A 17,462-nucleotide genomic window follows, 5' to 3' on the forward strand; every position below is an offset into this window, starting at 1 on the left:
CACTACAGGGCGTGGCACAGAATCTCCACCACACACAATACGTGTCCATCCACTACAGGGCGTGGCACAGAATCTCCACCACACACAATAGGTGTCCATCCACTACAGGGCATGGCACAGAATCTCCACCACACACAATACGTGTCCATCTGCTACGGGGCGTGCCACAGAATCTCCACCACACACAATACGTGTCCATCCACTACAGGGCGTGGCACAGAATCTCCACCGCACACCATCCCTGTCCATCCACTACAGGGCGTGGAACAGAATCTCCACCACACACAATCTGTGTCCATCCAGTACAGAGCGCGGCATATAATCTACCCCACACTCAATACGTGTCCACCCACTACAGGGTGTGGCACAGAATCTCCACCACACACAATACGTGTCCATCCACTACAGGGCGTGCCACAGAATCTCCTCCACACACAATCCATGTCCATCCACTACAGAGCGTGCCACAGAATCTCCACCACACACAATCCTTGCCCATTTACTACAGGGCGTGGCACAAAATCTCCACCACACACAATCCGTGTCCATCCACTACAGGGCGTGCCACAGAATCTCCACCACACACAATCAGTGTCCATCCACTACAGGGTGGGCACAGATTCTCCACCACACACAATCCGTGTCCATCCACTACAGGACGTGGCATATAATCTCCCCCACACACAATCCGTGTCCATCTACTACAGGGCGTGGCACAGATTCTCCACGTGACGGCGGATTGGAACGCATCGTGGGTGGCGCCGAGGAACGACCGAAGAAGACGTCACGCAGATAAGCTTGACCCCCCCCCCAGCCCGCACAGCATTACTGGGGGAAATCCGGATAGTAATTATCCGGATCACCCAAAGCCGAATTTGAGCCCATGCCTGTTTACAAACAATGTCACGTGATCACTAGGAGCTGCTGTGATTGGCTCTATGCAGCGGCTCCCGGATAATGCTGTGGCAGTGTCTATAAGCAATGTCACGTGATCACTAGGAGCTGCTGTGATTGGCTCTGTGCAGCGGCTCCCGGATAATGCTGTGGCAGTGTTTATAGGCAATGTCACGTGATCACTAGGAGCTGCTGTGATTGGCTCTGTGCAGCGGCTCCCGGATAATGCTGTGGCAGTGTTTATAGGCAATGTCACGTGATCACTAGGAGCTGCTGTGATTGGCTCTCTGCAGCGGCTCCCGGATAATGCTGTGGCAGTGTTTATAGGCAATGTCACGTGATCACTAGGAGCTGCTGTGATTGGCTCTCTGCAGCGGCTCCCGGATAATGCTGTGGCAGTGTCTATAAGCAATGTCACGTGATCACTGGAAGCTGCTGTGATTGGCTCTGTGCAGCGGCTCCCGGATAATGCTGTGGCAGTGTTTATAGGCAATGTCACGTGATCACTAGAAGCTGCTGTGATTGGCTCTGTGCAGCGGCTCCCGGATAATGCTGTGGCAGTGTCTATAAGCAATGTCAGGTGATCACTAGGAGCTGCTGTGATTGGCTCTGTGCAGCGGCTCCCGGATGATGCTGTGGCAGTGTTTATAGGCAATGTCACGTGATCACTAGGAGCTGCTGTGATTGGCTCTGTGCAGCGGCTCCCGGATAATGCTGTGGCAGTGTCTATAAGCAATGTCACGTGATCACTAGGAGCTGCTGTGATTGGCTCTGTGCAGCGGCTCCCGGATAATGCTGTGGCAGTGTCTATAAGCAATGTCACGTGATCACTGGAAGCTGCTGTGATTGGCTCTGTGCAGCGGCTCCCGGATAATGCTGTGGCAGTGTCTATAAGCAATGTCACGTGATCACTAGGAGCTGCTGTGATTGGCTCTGTGCAGCGGCTCCCGGATAATGCTGTGGCAGTGTCTATAAGCAATGTCACGTGATCACTAGGAGCTGCTGTGATTGGCTCTGTGCAGCGGCTCCCGGATAATGCTGTGGCAGTGTTTATAGGCAATGTCACGTGATCACTGGAAGCTGCTGTAATTGGCTCTGTGCAGCGGCTCCCGGATAATGCTGTGGCAGTGTCTATAAGCAATGTCACGTGATCACTAGGAGCTGCTGTGATTGGCTCTGTGCAGCGGCTCCCGGATAATGCTGTGGCAATGTCTATAAGCAATGTCACGTGATCACTAGGAGCTGCTGTGATTGGCTCTGTGCAGCGGCTCCCGGATAATGCTGTGGCAGTGTCTATAAGCAATGTCACGTGATCACTAGGAGCTGCTGTGATTGGCTCTGTGCAGCGGCTCCCGGATAATGCTGTGGCAGTGTCTATAAGCAATGTCACGTGATCACTGGAAGCTGCTGTGATTGGCTCTGTGCAGCGGCTCCCGGATAATGCTGTGGCAGTGTCTATAAGCAATGTCACGTGATCACTAGGAGCTGCTGTGATTGGCTCTGTGCAGCGGCTCCCGGATAATGCTGTGGCAGTGTCTATAAGCAATGTCACGTGATCACTAGGAGCTGCTGTGATTGGCTCTGTGCAGCGGCTCCCGGATAATGCTGTGGCAGTGTTTATAGGCAATGTCACGTGATCACTGGAAGCTGCTGTAATTGGCTCTGTGCAGCGGCTCCCGGATAATGCTGTGGCAGTGTCTATAAGCAATGTCACGTGATCACTAGGAGCTGCTGTGATTGGCTCTGTGCAGCGGCTCCCGGATAATGCTGTGGCAATGTCTATAAGCAATGTCACGTGATCACTAGGAGCTGCTGTGATTGGCTCTCTGCAGCGGCTCCCGGATAATGCTGTGGCAATGTCTATAAGCAATGTCACGTGATCACTAGGAGCTGCTGTGATTGGCTCTGTGCAGCAGCTCCCGGATGATGCTGTGGCAGTGTTTATAGGCAATGTCACGTGATCACTAGGAGCTGCTGTGATTGGCTCTCTGCAGCGGCTCCCGGATAATGCTGTGGCAGTGTTTATAGGCAATGTCACGTGATCACTAGGAGCTGCTGTGATTGGCTCTGTGCAGCGGCTCCCGGATAATGCTGTGGCAATGTCTATAAGCAATGTCACGTGATCACTAGGAGCTGCTGTGATTGGCTCTCTGCAGCGGCTCCCGGATAATGCTGTGGCAATGTCTATAAGCAATGTCACGTGATCACTAGGAGCTGCTGTGATTGGCTCTGTGCAGCAGCTCCCGGATGATGCTGTGGCAGTGTTTATAGGCAATGTCACGTGATCACTAGGAGCTGCTGTGATTGGCTCTCTGCAGCGGCTCCCGGATAATGCTGTGGCAGTGTTTATAGGCAATGTCACGTGATCACTAGGAGCTGCTGTGATTGGCTCTGTGCAGCGGCTCCCGGATAATGCTGTGGCAGTGTCTATAAGCAATGTCACGTGATCACTAGGAGCTGCTGTGATTGGCTCTGTGCAGCGGCTCCCGGATGATGCTGTGGCAGTGTTTATAGGCAATGTCACGTGATCACTGGAAGCTGCTGTGATTGACTCTCTGCAGCGGCTCCCGGATAATGCTGTGGCAGTGTCTATAAGCAATGTCACGTGATCACTAGGAGCTGCTGTGATTGGCTCTGTGCAGCGGCTCCCGGATAATGCTGTGGCAGTGTCTATAAGCAATGTCACGTGATCACTAGGAGCTGCTGTGATTGGCTCTGTGCAGCGGCTCCCGGATGATGCTGTGGCAGTGTTTATAGGCAATGTCACGTGATCACTAGGAGCTGCTGTGATTGGCTCTGTGCAGCGGCTCCCGGATAATGCTGTGGCAGTGTCTATAAGCAATGTCACGTGATCACTAGGAGCTGCTGTGATTGGCTCTGTGCAGCGGCTCCCGGATGATGCTGTGGCAGTGTTTATAGGCAATGTCACGTGATCACTAGGAGCTGCTGTAATTGGCTCTCTGCAGCGGCTCCCGGATAATGCTGTGGCAGTGTCTATAAGCAATGTCACGTGATCACTAGGAGCTGCTGTGATTGGCTCTGTGCAGCGGCTCCCGGATGATGCTGTGGCAGTGTTTATAGGCAATGTCACGTGATCACTAGGAGCTGCTGTAATTGGCTCTCTGCAGCGGCTCCCGGATAATGCTGTGGCAGTGTCTATAAGCAATGTCACGTGATCACTGGAAGCTGCTGTGATTGGCTCTGTGCAGCGGCTCCCGGATAATGCTGTGGCAGTGTTTATAGGCAATGTCACGTGATCACTGGAAGCTGCTGTGATTGGCTCTGTGCAGCGGCTCCCGTATTCAGGCTGATGCAGATAAGGCAGTGTTTACAAACAGTGTGATGAGTGGGTCCCGAGTTTGGGCTGCTCCTGGCGTGTGTGGGGGCTTTTAGCTGTGAATTAAGAGGTTAATTTATATTGCAGCCACTGGAAATGGGTTAAGTGGTTATTCTGACCGTATTATAAGTAAATTCAATTTATTTTCATTTTGTTTTTTGTTTTTCTTTTTGTTTTGAATTCATAACCAGACTAAAGGGTGTTTTTTTTTCTTCTATATATTTGCCTAGAGTTGCACTTTTTTCTGTCCCTCACAGTCAGTCTGCTTGGAGTCGAAGGGGGAAATGCCACCCGAATTAGCAGATTTGCCAACTATTTACGTAACCTCCTGCCCTCCAGTGACCCCGCCGTCATGGAGATGGCCTCCAAAGCCATGGGGCGCCTTGCTATGGCGGGGGACACCTTCACGGCAGAGTATGTGGAGTTTGAGGTGAAGCGGGCTTTGGAGTGGCTTGGAGCGGACAGGAACGAGGGACGCAGACATGCGGCAGTGAGTATAATTCTAGTTGCGCTTTGTGGGCGGGGCTTTCTGGCGTCTGATGGCTCTGGCTGACGGCGAATCCATTGGCTCCTCCTCTTCAGCGCCGGCAGGTACACCTGTGAGTGGACAGCGAGGGTCATGTGCCCACACGGGTTACTGTAGGTTGTAGAGTGGAAGAGCTCCTGTTTATAAATAGAATAGTCACTAAGGTTCTGAATTGGTAGGAAGTGTAACACAAAGAACATGCAGGACATCTCTGGGGTGGATTTAATGATGAACGCTGGGGGGGAGGGAGGGGGGTTGTTTGCACCAATCCATTTCCTCATGGGGGTTTCTCAGGGTTGTGCAAGAGGCTCCTAGGCATAGGCCTGAAGAGAGGTGTGGCCCCAATGTGCAGGAGTCTCCTGGGCAGAGGCCTGATGAGGGGTGTGGCCCCAATGTGCAGGAGTGTCCCGGGCAGAGGCCTGACGAGGGGTGTGGCCCCAATGTGCAGGAGTCTCCCGCGCAGAGGCCGGACGAGTTGTGTGGCCCCAATGTGCAGGAGTGTCCCGGGCAGAGGCCTGATGAGGGAGTGGCCCCAATGTGCAGGAGTGTCCCGGGCAGGAGCAGAGACCTGATGATGGGTGGGGCCCCAATGTGCAGGAGTGTCCCGGGCGGAGCATAGCGTGGGAAGTCTCTGGAGGATCCTCAGGTAAGTGTTTGACTTTTGGCCCAAGGTTCACCTCAGGATTTCTTCTAACACCGGCCAAGTAGAGTGCTGACATGAGGATTTCTCCACTACAAGACTTTGCTGTCCACACATTGTGTCATCTGTAGGGCGACATTTCCATGCATGGGTGCGTACAGGCACGTCCCCTCAGCCACAGCCGAGCCATGCGTTCTATTGCTATGGGGAGGGGCGACAGCCGAGCGATGCCTTCTGTTGCTATGGGGAAGGGGTCAGCCAAGCGATGTGTTCTGTTGCTATGGGGAGGAGGGGCAGCTGAGTGGTGCGTTGTGTTGCTATGGGGAGGAGAGGCAGCTGAGTGATGCGTTCTGTTGCTATGGGGATGGGGTCAGCCGAGGAATGCGTTCTGTTGCTATGGGGAGGGGGTCAGCCAAGCGATGCCTTCTGTTGCTATGGGAAGGGGTCAGCCAAGCGATGCCTTCTGTTGCTATGGGGAGGGGGACAGCCGAGCGATGCCTTCTGTTGCTATGGGGGGGGCAGCTGAGCGATGCGTTCTTTCGCTATGGGGAGGGGGTCAGCTAAGCGATTCCTTCTGTTGCTATAGGGAGGAGAGGCAGCTGAGTGATGCGTTCTGTTGCTATGGGGATGGGGTCAGCCGAGGAATGCGTTCTGTTGCTATGGGGAGGGGGTCAGCCAAGCGATGCCTTCTGTTGCTATGGGAAGGGGTCAGCCAAGCGATGCCTTCTGTTGCTATGGGGAGGGGGACAGCCGAGCGATGCCTTCTGTTGCTATGGGGGGGGCAGCTGAGCGATGCGTTCTTTCGCTATGGGGAGGGGGTCAGCTAAGCGATTCCTTCTGTTGCTATAGGGAGGAGGGGCAGCTGAGCGATGCGTTCTGTTGTTATGGGGAAGGGGTCAGCTAAGTGATTCTGTTGCTATTGGGGAGGCAACTGAGTGATGCGTTCTGTTGCTATAGGGAGGAGGGGCAGCTGAGCGGTGCGTTCTGTTGCTATGGGGAGGGGTGGTAGCTGAGCGATGCCTTCTGTTGCTATGGGGAGGGGTGGTAGCTGAGCGATGCCTTCTGTTGCTATGGCGAGGGGGGACAGCGCTTTTAGTTTAGTGTCTCTTGGGATTTGTCCGTCGTGTGGTATTAGTAGGGCTGCCGTGTGATCTGGCATTCCTCGGTAATCGTTTCTCTGGATCTCTCTCCGCAGGTCCTTGTGCTGAAGGAGTTGGCGGTCAGCGCACCAACATTTTTCTTCCAGCAAGTTCAGCCGTTCTTTGACAGCATTTTCTATGGCGTCTGGGATCCAAAGCAGGCCATCCGAGAGGGGGCAGTGGCTGCCCTTCGAGCCTGTTTGATACTGACCACACAGCGTGAGCCCAAGGAGCTGCAGAGACCGCTGTGGTATCGGGTAAGAGCCTACAAGACCGGGAGAAATGCCGTATCCAGGCCAGTGTATGGGTTCACCCCGCATTCCTGGTATTTAGAGCTGCCGGTCCAACATCTCTGCTCTGTAATGTGATCTTCTATCTGAGTGGAGCAGGTCAGAGGAGCTGCCCTCCAGCTTTCCCAGAGATCTCATATCATAGTGTTTACATAATTACCTTGTGAAATTCAGGTACCTCCCCTTCCCTGACCTGCATACAAACCTGCTTCCTTGGAAACGGCAGCCTGTTAGCCTGGGAGAGGGGAAACCTGCCTTGTCTCCCTGTGTGCTGCTATCATGAAGCCACACCCCACAAACTGTCTCTTGTCTAGTGGCATGCTGGGTGCGGGTCACATGACTGATGTTCTGGGAGTTTATAAAGGTGTTCAGCTTTTGTCACGCCCTCTGCAGGCTGATAACTGATGAAACTTTCCATGCGCTTTAATTGTTCTTCCTGCAGCAAACGTTCGAGGAAGCGGAGCGGGGCTTTGACGAGACGCTGTCCAAGGAGAAGGGGATGAACCGAGACGATCGGCTGCACGGGGCTCTGCTCATCATTAATGAACTGGTGCGGATCAGCAGCATGGAGGGAGAGGTAATACTGGAGAAGTGTCCGTCCTTAAAGCAGAAATCTCTGCAAGCTAAACTAATAACACCGCATACAAGGGATGCGTCAGAGGAGTGCTGGGGACAGAGGAGGTAGTAGGGTCATGTGACACACCTCATACTAGTGTTGCGTCAGAGGAGTGCTGGGGACGGGCGGTACTAGGGTCATGTGACACACCTCATACTAGGGTTGCGTCAGAGGAGTGCTGGGGACAGAGGAGGTAGTAGGGTCATGTAATAGTAGCTTTATGCTGATCATACATCTCTCGATTTATGGCCGGACCAACCATCAGATCAATCCTTCTCTGATCGAATCTGACCGGTACACTGTATGAAATCTATTGGAAATTGTCCTTGTGCTACCAGCCCCCCCCCCCCCCCCCCCCCCTTAAAGGGGCACTATGGCGAAATATTGTAAAGTTTAAAATATGTGCAAACATAGACAAATAAAAAGTACATTTTCTCCAGAGTAAAATGAGCCATAAATAACTTTTCTCCTATGTTGCTGTCACTTACAGTAGGTAGTAAAAATCTAACAGAACTGACAGGTTTTGGACTAGTCCATCTCTTCATAGGGGATTCTCAGCCCGGCTTTTATTCTTTATAAAGATCTTCCCTAAAAAGGATTTAAACCATAATCATGCCCCGCTTCCCTGCTCCCTGCACAGTTTTTTGGCAGTTGTTTCGATTAATGACACCAACAATCTCATTGACGCCGGTGATCATTTGGATTGGTGAATGGGAACTGTGTTCCCTTCACTGATCTGTACAGTAACGGGCGGCGACAAGCGGGAGCGCGCGAGAGCGCACACAGCGACGGTAGACGAATATCTATGTCCCTGAGACTTCAGATGAAGTCCTGCATGGCGTAGATATATTGCGCGCAGTGCAGTAACTATTTAAAAATCGAGTAATGTACTCGAATAGAAAATCTACAGACCCGTCAGTCAGCAGAGAAGTCCTGGTAGTATCTGCACATGAATTCAGCTTAATAACTGTTGCTTTATGTCTGGTGCTGCTTTGTGCAGGCTGACGCTTTACCGTTGTCTCATCCTTCAGCGTCTGAGAGAGGAGATGGAGGAGATCACCCAGCAGCAGCTGGTGCACGACAAGCACTGTAAGGACCTCATGAGCTACGGCCTGAAGCCTCGACACATCACCCCCTTCGCCAGCTTCCAGTCCGTGCAGCCACAGCCCTCCAACGCATTGCTGAGCCTCTTGGGATACACTGGACAGCAGGGGATTCTGGGATACGGGGCCGCGCCCATGCCTGACAGGTCTACTCTAGTGGAGAGCCGGGCCTGCCGGGAACTGGTGGAGGAGAAGTATGATCAGGTGGGCTAGCGTGAGTCGGTGCTTCTCTTGTACAGTTGCAGCCTTTCCGTATGCCGTGCCTTATATTCCTGGGTTTTGTTTTTTTAGATTTGTCGTTGGGTCTTAAAGTGTCGAAGCAGCAAAAATCCTTTAATCCAGATGACGATCCTGAATGTTCTGCCGCGCCTTGCCACATTCAAGCCTTACGCTTTTACTGGTAAATATTGCATCTCGCATAGCCTGCCGTCTGGAGAGGGAAAGTCTACCTCTCACCAGTTCCTCTCAGTTCCAGGCTTTATAGGGAAGGGTTAATAACAGGTCTGTCTCATTGTAGAGAATTCCTCTTATCTCCTGATTTTCACAGCAGATCAGGAACTGAGGAAACCCCTTCAGTGGGGGGAACCAACGACAAAAATAAATACCGTATAATAATTTTTGGGCTTCCTTTTCTTTAATTGCCAGAGCTCTAACTTGCTGAGCCTAGTGTTTATAAAGACATCAAAACCATTGTAAACAGGAACTTTAACCCCCAATAACCCCTTTCCCTTCAGGAAATCTTTACCTTTTCTCTAATTGATCATGGGGGGGGGGGGGGGGGGGATCTGTGTGGCTGATATTGGGGTGAAACCTCTCTTATAAAGCAATCGATCAAATAATCGTCCACTATCGATTGCCTTCACAGAAGGTAAATTTTCTATACAATTCGATTGGAAAAATCGCATTGAGGAAAAAATTGTACCGTTAATGGGCACCTAAAGTGTGATGTCATGACCATGGTCCTGACAGTTTCCTGTCTGTGAACCTTGTTGCGTTGTGGGAAATAACTGCTGTTTCCAACTGCCAAGCAAGCAGCATCTCCCTTTATGTGCGCGTTTGCACACATATATATTTATTAAAAAAACGACCTTTTAGCATATACATTGACCCCAATCACTAAGTTCATCTCATGTCTTTGATAACATTTCTGAGCTGTTTTAACTGTCATCACCGTGGTGATAAAGTATTTATTATTTACGAAAAGCAGTTTACCTCAGGCAAATCTTAAAATAAGGAGTGATTTCAAAAGTTAAGGTTTCAATCCTTAAAATAAGGACACAATTCAAGAGTTAAATGCAGGATGTTAATTCACAGAGAGGAATGCAAGTGTAAAATGTGGGAGGAGTTATTACCTGGAGTATTACTATAGACTGCAGTGTAAAGTGAAGCACTCCGAGCTGTCTGCTTAATTTTTTACTAGTTTATGCAGAAGGGAGAGAAATATACACAGCAGGCACTCGGAGTGGGAGGAAGAGAGAGAGACAACAAATATAAATATATAGACACACACAGCCTATCTCTCTTCTTCCCTGGCTGTCTTACACAGACTAACTGTAATTGTCCTGGCAGGAGAGGCGGTGCTACAAACCTGCCTATGTGTGCTCCCCCCCTCCCTATCTACTACATGTGAGAATAACTACAGAGGTGATAAATTAAGGACTGGATAAGACAACACTCTCACTATGAAAACGTATCACTATACCATATTTATGCAAGCTTCTTTAAGGTGCATGCACACACCATATTACTGCAAACGATGGGTCTGCCAGACCCTCCCGCTGGGCGGACGTTCTGCCGACAGTAGCACATGAGTACGCGCTGTCGGCAGACTGATAAGGCTGTTTCTGAGCAATCCGCTCGTTCTGCCGACAGTAGCACATGTGTACGCACTGTCGGCAGACTGATGAGGCTGTTTCTGAGCAATCCGCTTGTTCTGCCGACAGTAGCACATGTGTACGCGCTGTCGGCAGACTGATGAGGCTGTTTCTAAACAATCCGCTTGTTCTGCCGACAGTAGCACATGTGTACGCGCTGTCGGCAGACTGATGAGGCTGTTTTTTGAGCGATCCGCTCGTTCTGCCGACAGTAGTACGTGTGTACACGCTGTCGGCGGACTGAAAAGGCTGTTTCTGAGCGATCCGCGCAACGGATCGTGCAGAAACAGCCTTATCAGTCTGCCGACAGCACGTACACACGTGCTACTGTCGGCAGAACATTCACCCAGCGGGAGGGTCTGGCGGACCAGTCATTTGCAGAAATATGTTGTGTGTATGCGCCTTTAGTGAATTAGCACTTAAAATAATGATTGCTGAGTGGTAAGTTTTCACTTGCCTTATTATCACCAGCATGTTCTTAGTGAATTGAAGCCATTGTTAGTGGATGTATCTTAGATAAGGGCAGTTAGTGCTGGCTTCTTTGTTGTATGCCAGCAGGAAAGATGACAATGCTCAAGGTGGATTAAACACAAACGAATTATGTAGCGAATATCAACTATTTCTTGATCTCTCTTCTATTTAACTTTGCGATGGACTGATACACTTTTCCCCTACTGAAGGGCTCCGCCCGAAACGTGTGTGTATCCTTATACTCCAATACAGCTTGTTGCTGTTTACAGCCCTCTGAGTGCTGTGTCTTTTGTTCGCATTGTTGCCATTACTGAACAGGAGGGGTGTACCTGTTGGATGCAGAGCACCGGCTGGCCGGTGAACCCGAGTTTGGGAAACGTCTCTATTTTTCCCCTAGTACAATCTTTTGGCAAGGTGCCTCTGTGATTGGTCCGTAGCTAAGAATGGCTCGTTTTTCAGGGCAGCACAAGTTGTGAGTGAATTTTGAGTGTTTGAACCTTTGTAGCAGTCAGAGGAGTTATTCGGCCACCATGAATGTCTGTAGAGCTCTGGTCATCCTGGCAGCACAGCTGGGAAGTACAGAGGCCCGGTGTCTCCTCCGGCAGTCTGTGGCGCTGCTCTCTGGGGAAGATGTGTTGTGTTCTATGTTCTGTTAGTAAGCCTCTTGCCTAGAAGGAATCAGGCTGGTCAGGTTAGTGAGTTGTGGAAACAGACCCGGACACAGTACATATGGACCGGTAAATGTGTAAAGCCCGGTACACACATCCAGCTTTGATTGGCCAATCGTTTAACACTTCGTTAGTATGAGAGCCCTCTGTACCTGCAGCTGATACAGGTTGTTGCTTGCCTTTGTCCCTACAGAGCAGTACCTCCCGGACACCATGGCCCACCTGCTAAGCTGTGTGCGCAAGGAGAAGGAGCGCACTGTGGCCTTCCAAGCTCTGGGACTGATTTCTGTGGCTGTGAGGTCAGAGATTCGCCCTTACCTGCCCAAAATCCTGGAACACGTCAAATCTGCCCTGCCCCCGAAGGACTTCGCCCACAAGTAAGAGTCTGACACATGGACAGCGCTCCATAGTCGTGTGTTCTGTATTATTACTGCATGTAACCCTGTGTGAACAAAATATATATGTTGTGTGTCCCTGGCTGGGGAGGGGATTCTGAGAAGTACTGCAAAGGTTATAGGTATGGGTGTGGCATCCTGCTGCCCCACCCCTTTCCCATTCCTTGTCATAGGAAGAGGTGTGACAGCCTGCTGCCCCACCCCTCTCCCATTCCTTCGCATGGGAAGAGGTGTGGCATCCTGCTGCCCCACCCCTCTCCCATTCCTTGTCATAGGAAGAGGTGTGACAGCCTACTGCCCCACCCCTCTCCCATTCCTTCGCATGGGAAGAGGTGTGGCATCCTGCTACCCCACCCCTCTCCTATTCCTTGTCATAGGAAGAGGTGTGACAGCCTGCTGCCCCACCCCTCTCCCATTCCTTCGCATGAGAAGAGGTGTGGCAGTCTGATGCTCCTCCCCTCTCCCATTCCTTGTAGGAAGTGGTCTGGCAGCCAGACCCTCCACCTCTTTCCTATTCTTTGTTCTAGGAAGGGGTGTGGCAGCCTGCTGCTCCACCCTTTTCCTATTCCTTGTGTTAGCAAGTTGTGTGGCAGCCTTTTGCTCCTCCCCTCTCCCACTCCTTGTTATAGGGAGAGGTGTGGCAGCCTGCTGCTCCACCCCTTTCCTATTCTTTGTTCTAGGAAGGTATGCGGCAGCCTGCTGCTCCTCCCCTCTCCCATTCCTTGTAGGAAGTGGTCTGGCAGCCAGATGCTCCACCTCTTTCCTATTCTTTGTTCTAGGAAGGGGTGTGGCAGCCTGCTGCTCCACCCTTTTCCTATTCCTTGTGTTAGCAAGTTGTGTGGCAGCCTTTTGCTCCTCCCCTCTCCCACTCCTTGTTATAGGGAGAGGTGTGGCAGCCTGCTGCTCCACCCCTTTCCTATTCTTTGTTCTAGGAAGGTATGCGGCAGCCTGCTGCTCCTCCCCTCTCCCATTCCTTGTAGGAAGTGGTCTGGCAGCCTGCTGCTCCTCCCCTCTCCCATTCCTTGTAGGAAGTGGTCTGGCAGCCAGATGCTCCACCTCTTTCCTATTCTTTGTTCTAGGAAGGGGTGCGGCAGCCTGCTGCTCCACCCCTTTCCTATTCCTTGTGTTAGCAAGTTGTGTGGCAGCCTTTTGCTCCTCCCCTCTCCCACTCCTTGTTATAGGGAGTGGTGTGGCAGCCTGCTGCTCCGCCCCTCTCCCATTCCTTCCATTTGGTAGGAGGTGTGGCCCAGGAGCTAGGGGGCAGCAGGGTGGCTTCATCTTGGCTTGAAGAAGAGATGCACACTTTATTCATATGAGGGGTCACATGATCCCGAGTCCCCAGATGACTGGGGGAGGGGAGGGGGGGCAGGGCATTTATTCTTGTAGTTGGAGGCGCACCATTAGAAGAAGAAATGAGCTGATAAACCAATATTTTTTTAAAAAAGTACCTGAACTCATCGAAGGCAGCTGCAGCATGTGAGGAAAGAATCTGAGGGTAAAGTTAAGTTTTGTAAAGAGCAGTTATTACAGCATTTACAGTGTACCTGAGACAAGACATGATTTATACTTGCCTGGGGCTTCCTCCAGCCTCATGAGGACTGTGGGCTCCATCACCATCCTCCCCGGCCGATCCCTTCTACTGTTACTGCTAACATTGTTAGTTTGGCCAGCCGTGCTCTTCTGCGCGTGCAGCCTGGACGTGTGTCGTAGTACTGCGCAGAATGCTGGCTGGAAGAGCTAGCGGCTCGGGGCGCGCATGCGTGGAGCAGCACAACTGGCCAAACTTACGGAGCAGCCAGGGAGGGCGGGGCTGGAGGATGCCTGAGGTTAGTATCAATCATGCAGTTAAGTCTGGTCTCAGGTTTCCTTTAAAGAGGAGCTGTCAGCCATACTGTCTCAGGAAAAAAAACCCACATATATAAGTACTTACTTTTATTTTAGTGATTTTTCTACTGTAAAAAAAAAGAGAAAATCATTCTTAGCATTTCCCATTTTAAGTGTGGCTATTTTGAAGCCAATCTTGATGTAATTTCCTCCCTTACTCTCCTCTGCCTGATTTGCCCGCCCTTCACTATAGAAAGTGCATTGTCTCCGCATGAGAAATATTGGCCAATCAGAGAGGAACAGAGGTGTGGGAGGGGAAAACAGGAGGGAAAGAGGCTTCAGCCAATCAGGCTGCATTAGTTAAGTCTGAGGGGAAATAGAGAAGCAAAAAAAGGACAACCCAGAATGCCCTGCAACTTCCTTTTTGTGTACCAAATTTTGTGTGTACCAAATAAGTCAAGTAAATTTGGGAATGAAAATTTATCAATAAGGAAAGTAATAGTGATTTTATCTTTTGGATTGCCTGGTTAGCATCCTTATTACTTGTTTACCAGATAAAAATAAAGAAGTGATTTTTGATTTTATGCATGACAGTTACAGGATAGTTCTGTGCATTGATTTCTGGTTTGCAGAGAGGCAGAATGATGTGTTAGTGTTGGGTGTTTGTTAGGAAGAAAGGCGCTGTTAAGCTCCATCTACACCATACAATTTTTTTTGTCCGATTCGATTCATTGATTCAATTCAATCCGACATGTCTGATCGGGATTCAATTCAATTTGCCATTGCAAAACAATGGCAAATCGAATCGTGATCAGACATGTCGGATTGAATCGAATCAATGAATCGCACAAAACATTGCAGGGGTCTCCAAACTTTTTCGGTCAAGGGTGGAGTCAACACACTTCAAACTAATGGGGGGGCCAGAGTATACATAATATGATGCAGAAAACATTACATTGAACCTAGGTAGTGTAAGGGCCTGTTTCCACTACACGTAGATTGGATGCAGAAAAACTGGCTCCAATTAATTTCTATGGGCCTGTTTCCACTAAATCCAATTTTTCTGATGCAGATTTTCCCATACGCATTCATTAGAGTCAGTTTGTCTGCATCCAATCTGCATGTAGACAAGACAAGACAAATAACATTTATATTGCGCTTTTCTCCTTGCGGACTCAAAGCGCCAGAGCAGAGCAGCAGCCACTAGGGCGCGCTCTATTGGCAGTAGCAGAGTTTGGGAGACTTGCCAAAGGTCTCCTACTGAATTAGTGCTGGCTTACTGAACAGGCAGAGCCGAGATTCGAACCCTGGTCTCCTGTGTCATAGGCAGAGCCCTTAACCATTACACCTTCAGCCAACTGTAGTGGAAACAGGCCCTAATCTATTACCTGTTAACACACTCAGCCCTTTTGTTCCCATTTAATTAAAGCAGATATTATGTCGCCAGACAGTGAAGCATACTCAGGGGGCAACCTGTCGTCCAATTGGCCAGCAGTGTCACCTGATGCAGAATTGGATTGGAAGCCAGTGAATGACTGCTCGCTGGCTTCTGCAGTATCTGGATGGGTGATGCCAGCGCTGCTGTTCTATATGCGAGACACCAATATTTAAAGATGTAGTGGACCGCATCTATAAATAATACATTTGTGAGTGGGGGGGCCAGTGAAAAAGCCTTGGGGGGCCGCATTCGGCCCGTGGGCCTTAGTTTGAGGACCACTGTTGTATAGTGTAGATGGGGCTTTACAGCACACCAAGTGCTTCATGCAATGATACAAGGACAGAGCATAGATGACGGGCTGGTGACTGCTGCATGTCGCACTCTGCTCTCTACAGAATACTGAATCCTCCTCCCCCCATAACGATCTGTCCCTTCTCTCCACAGGAGGCAGAAGGCTGTGCAGGTGGATGCCACAGTCTTCACCTGTATCAGTATGTTGGCGCGAGCCATGGGCCCCTCTATCCAGCAGGATGTGAAGGAGCTGTTGGAGCCCATGCTGTCGGTGGGGCTGAGGTGAGTATTGTGGCAGTGATCGGTGAGTAATAGGTGATGAGCCAGTAGTAATGTATGCTGCTCCTCTCCCTAGTCCTGCACTGACTGCCGTCCTGTATGACCTGAGCCGTCACATCCCACAGCTGAAGAAGGATATCCAGGACGGGCTGCTGAAGATGCTGTCTCTGGTTCTCATGCACAAACCTCTGCGGCATCCAGGAATGCCCAAAGGCCTGGCACAGCAGCTGTCCTCACCCAGCCTCACCAATATCCCCGAGTCCAGCGACGTGGGCAGCATCACTCTAGCCCTCCGCACCTTGGGAACCTTTGAGTTTGAAGGTAATCGGGCTTTATTCAAATGATTAAACCAGCCCCGCCTTCTCTGTACCCCACTCCTCTCTGTACCCCATTCCTCTCTGTGCCTCCTACCTCAGTGTACCCCACTCCTCTCTGTACCCCACTCCTCTCTGTGCCTCCTACCTCAGTGTACCCCACTCTTCTCTGTACCCCATTCCTCTCTGTGCCTCCTACCTCAGTGTACCCCACTCTTCTCTGTACCCCATTCCTCTCTGTGCCTCCTACCTCAGTGTACCCCACTCTTCTCTGTACCCCATTCCTCTCTGTGCCTCCTACCTCAGTGTACCCCACTCCTCTCTGTACCCCACTCCTCTCTGTGCCTCCTACCTCAGTGTACCCCACTCCTCTCTGTACCTCCTACCTCAGTGTACCCCACTCCTCTCTGTACCCCACTCCTCTCTGTGCCTCCTACCTCAGTGTACCCCACTCTTCTCTGTACCCCATTCCTCTCTGTGCCTCCTACCTCGTACCCCACTCTTCTCTGTACCCCATTCCTCTCTGCACCTCCTACCTCAGTGTACCCCACTCTTCTCTGTACCCCATTCCTCTCTGTACCCCATTCCTCTCTGTGCCTCCTACCTCAGTGTACCCCACTCTTCTCTGTACCCCATTCCTCTCTGTGCCTCCTACCTCGTACCCCACTCCTCTCTGTGCCTCCTACCTCAGTGTACCCCACTCCTCTCTGTACCTCCTACCTCAGTGTACCCCACTCCTCTCTGTACCCCACTCCTCTCTGTGCCTCCTACCTCAGTGTACCCCACTCCTCTCTGTACCTCCTACCTCAGTGTACCCCACTCCTCTCTGTACCCCACTCCTCTCTGTGCCTCCTACCTCAGTGTACCCCACTCTTCTCTGTACCCCATTCCTCTCTGTGCCTCCTACCTCGTACCCCACTCCTCTCTGTGCCTCCTACCTCAGTGTACCCCACTCCTCTCTGTACCTCCTACCTCAGTGTACCCCACTCCTCTCTGTACCCCACTCCTCTCTGTACCCCATTCCTCTCTGTGCCTCCTACCTCGTACCCCACTCCTCTCTGTGCCTCCTACCTCAGTGTACCCCACTCCTCTCTGTACCTCCTACCTCAGTGTACCCCACTCCTCTCTGTACCCCACTCCTCTCTGTACCCCACTCCTCTCTGTACCTCCTACCTCAGTGTACCCCACTCCTCTCTGTACCCCATTCCTCTCTGTGCCTCCTACCTCGTACCCCACTCCTCTCTGTACCTCCTACCTCAGTGTGCCCCACTCCTCTCTGTACCCCCAGCCTCAGTGTACCCCACTTCTCTCTGTGCCTCCTACCTCAGTGTACCCCACTCCTCTCTGTACCTCCTACCTCGGT

At 51.2% G+C, this 17,462-nt stretch overlaps 1 protein-coding gene across 6 annotated transcripts in view; it reads left to right on the top strand.

Annotated features, from left to right (window-relative positions):
* The window catches only part of MTOR (mechanistic target of rapamycin kinase), a 347,943-nt gene that overhangs the window by 101,500 nt on the left and 228,981 nt on the right, over window positions 1–17,462 (top strand). For 4 of the 6 annotated variants that reach the window (XM_068238758.1, XM_068238761.1, XM_068238762.1 and 1 more), the window contains 8 exons: window positions 4,462–4,721; window positions 6,593–6,793; window positions 7,269–7,403; window positions 8,474–8,749; window positions 8,837–8,945; window positions 11,752–11,935; window positions 15,660–15,788; window positions 15,862–16,106. In XM_068238758.1, coding sequence (XP_068094859.1) covers window positions 4,462–4,721; window positions 6,593–6,793; window positions 7,269–7,403; window positions 8,474–8,749; window positions 8,837–8,945; window positions 11,752–11,935; window positions 15,660–15,788; window positions 15,862–16,106 — 1,539 coding nt within the window. The remainder of the gene's footprint in view (window positions 1–4,461; window positions 4,722–6,592; window positions 6,794–7,268; window positions 7,404–8,473; window positions 8,750–8,836; window positions 8,946–11,751; window positions 11,936–15,659; window positions 15,789–15,861; window positions 16,107–17,462) is intronic. The other 2 variants (XM_068238759.1, XM_068238763.1) reach the window with 1 other exon arrangement.

Source organism: Hyperolius riggenbachi, chromosome 6 (assembly GCF_040937935.1).
Source record: "Hyperolius riggenbachi isolate aHypRig1 chromosome 6, aHypRig1.pri, whole genome shotgun sequence".
NCBI classification, from domain to species: Eukaryota; Metazoa; Chordata; class Amphibia; order Anura; family Hyperoliidae; genus Hyperolius; species Hyperolius riggenbachi.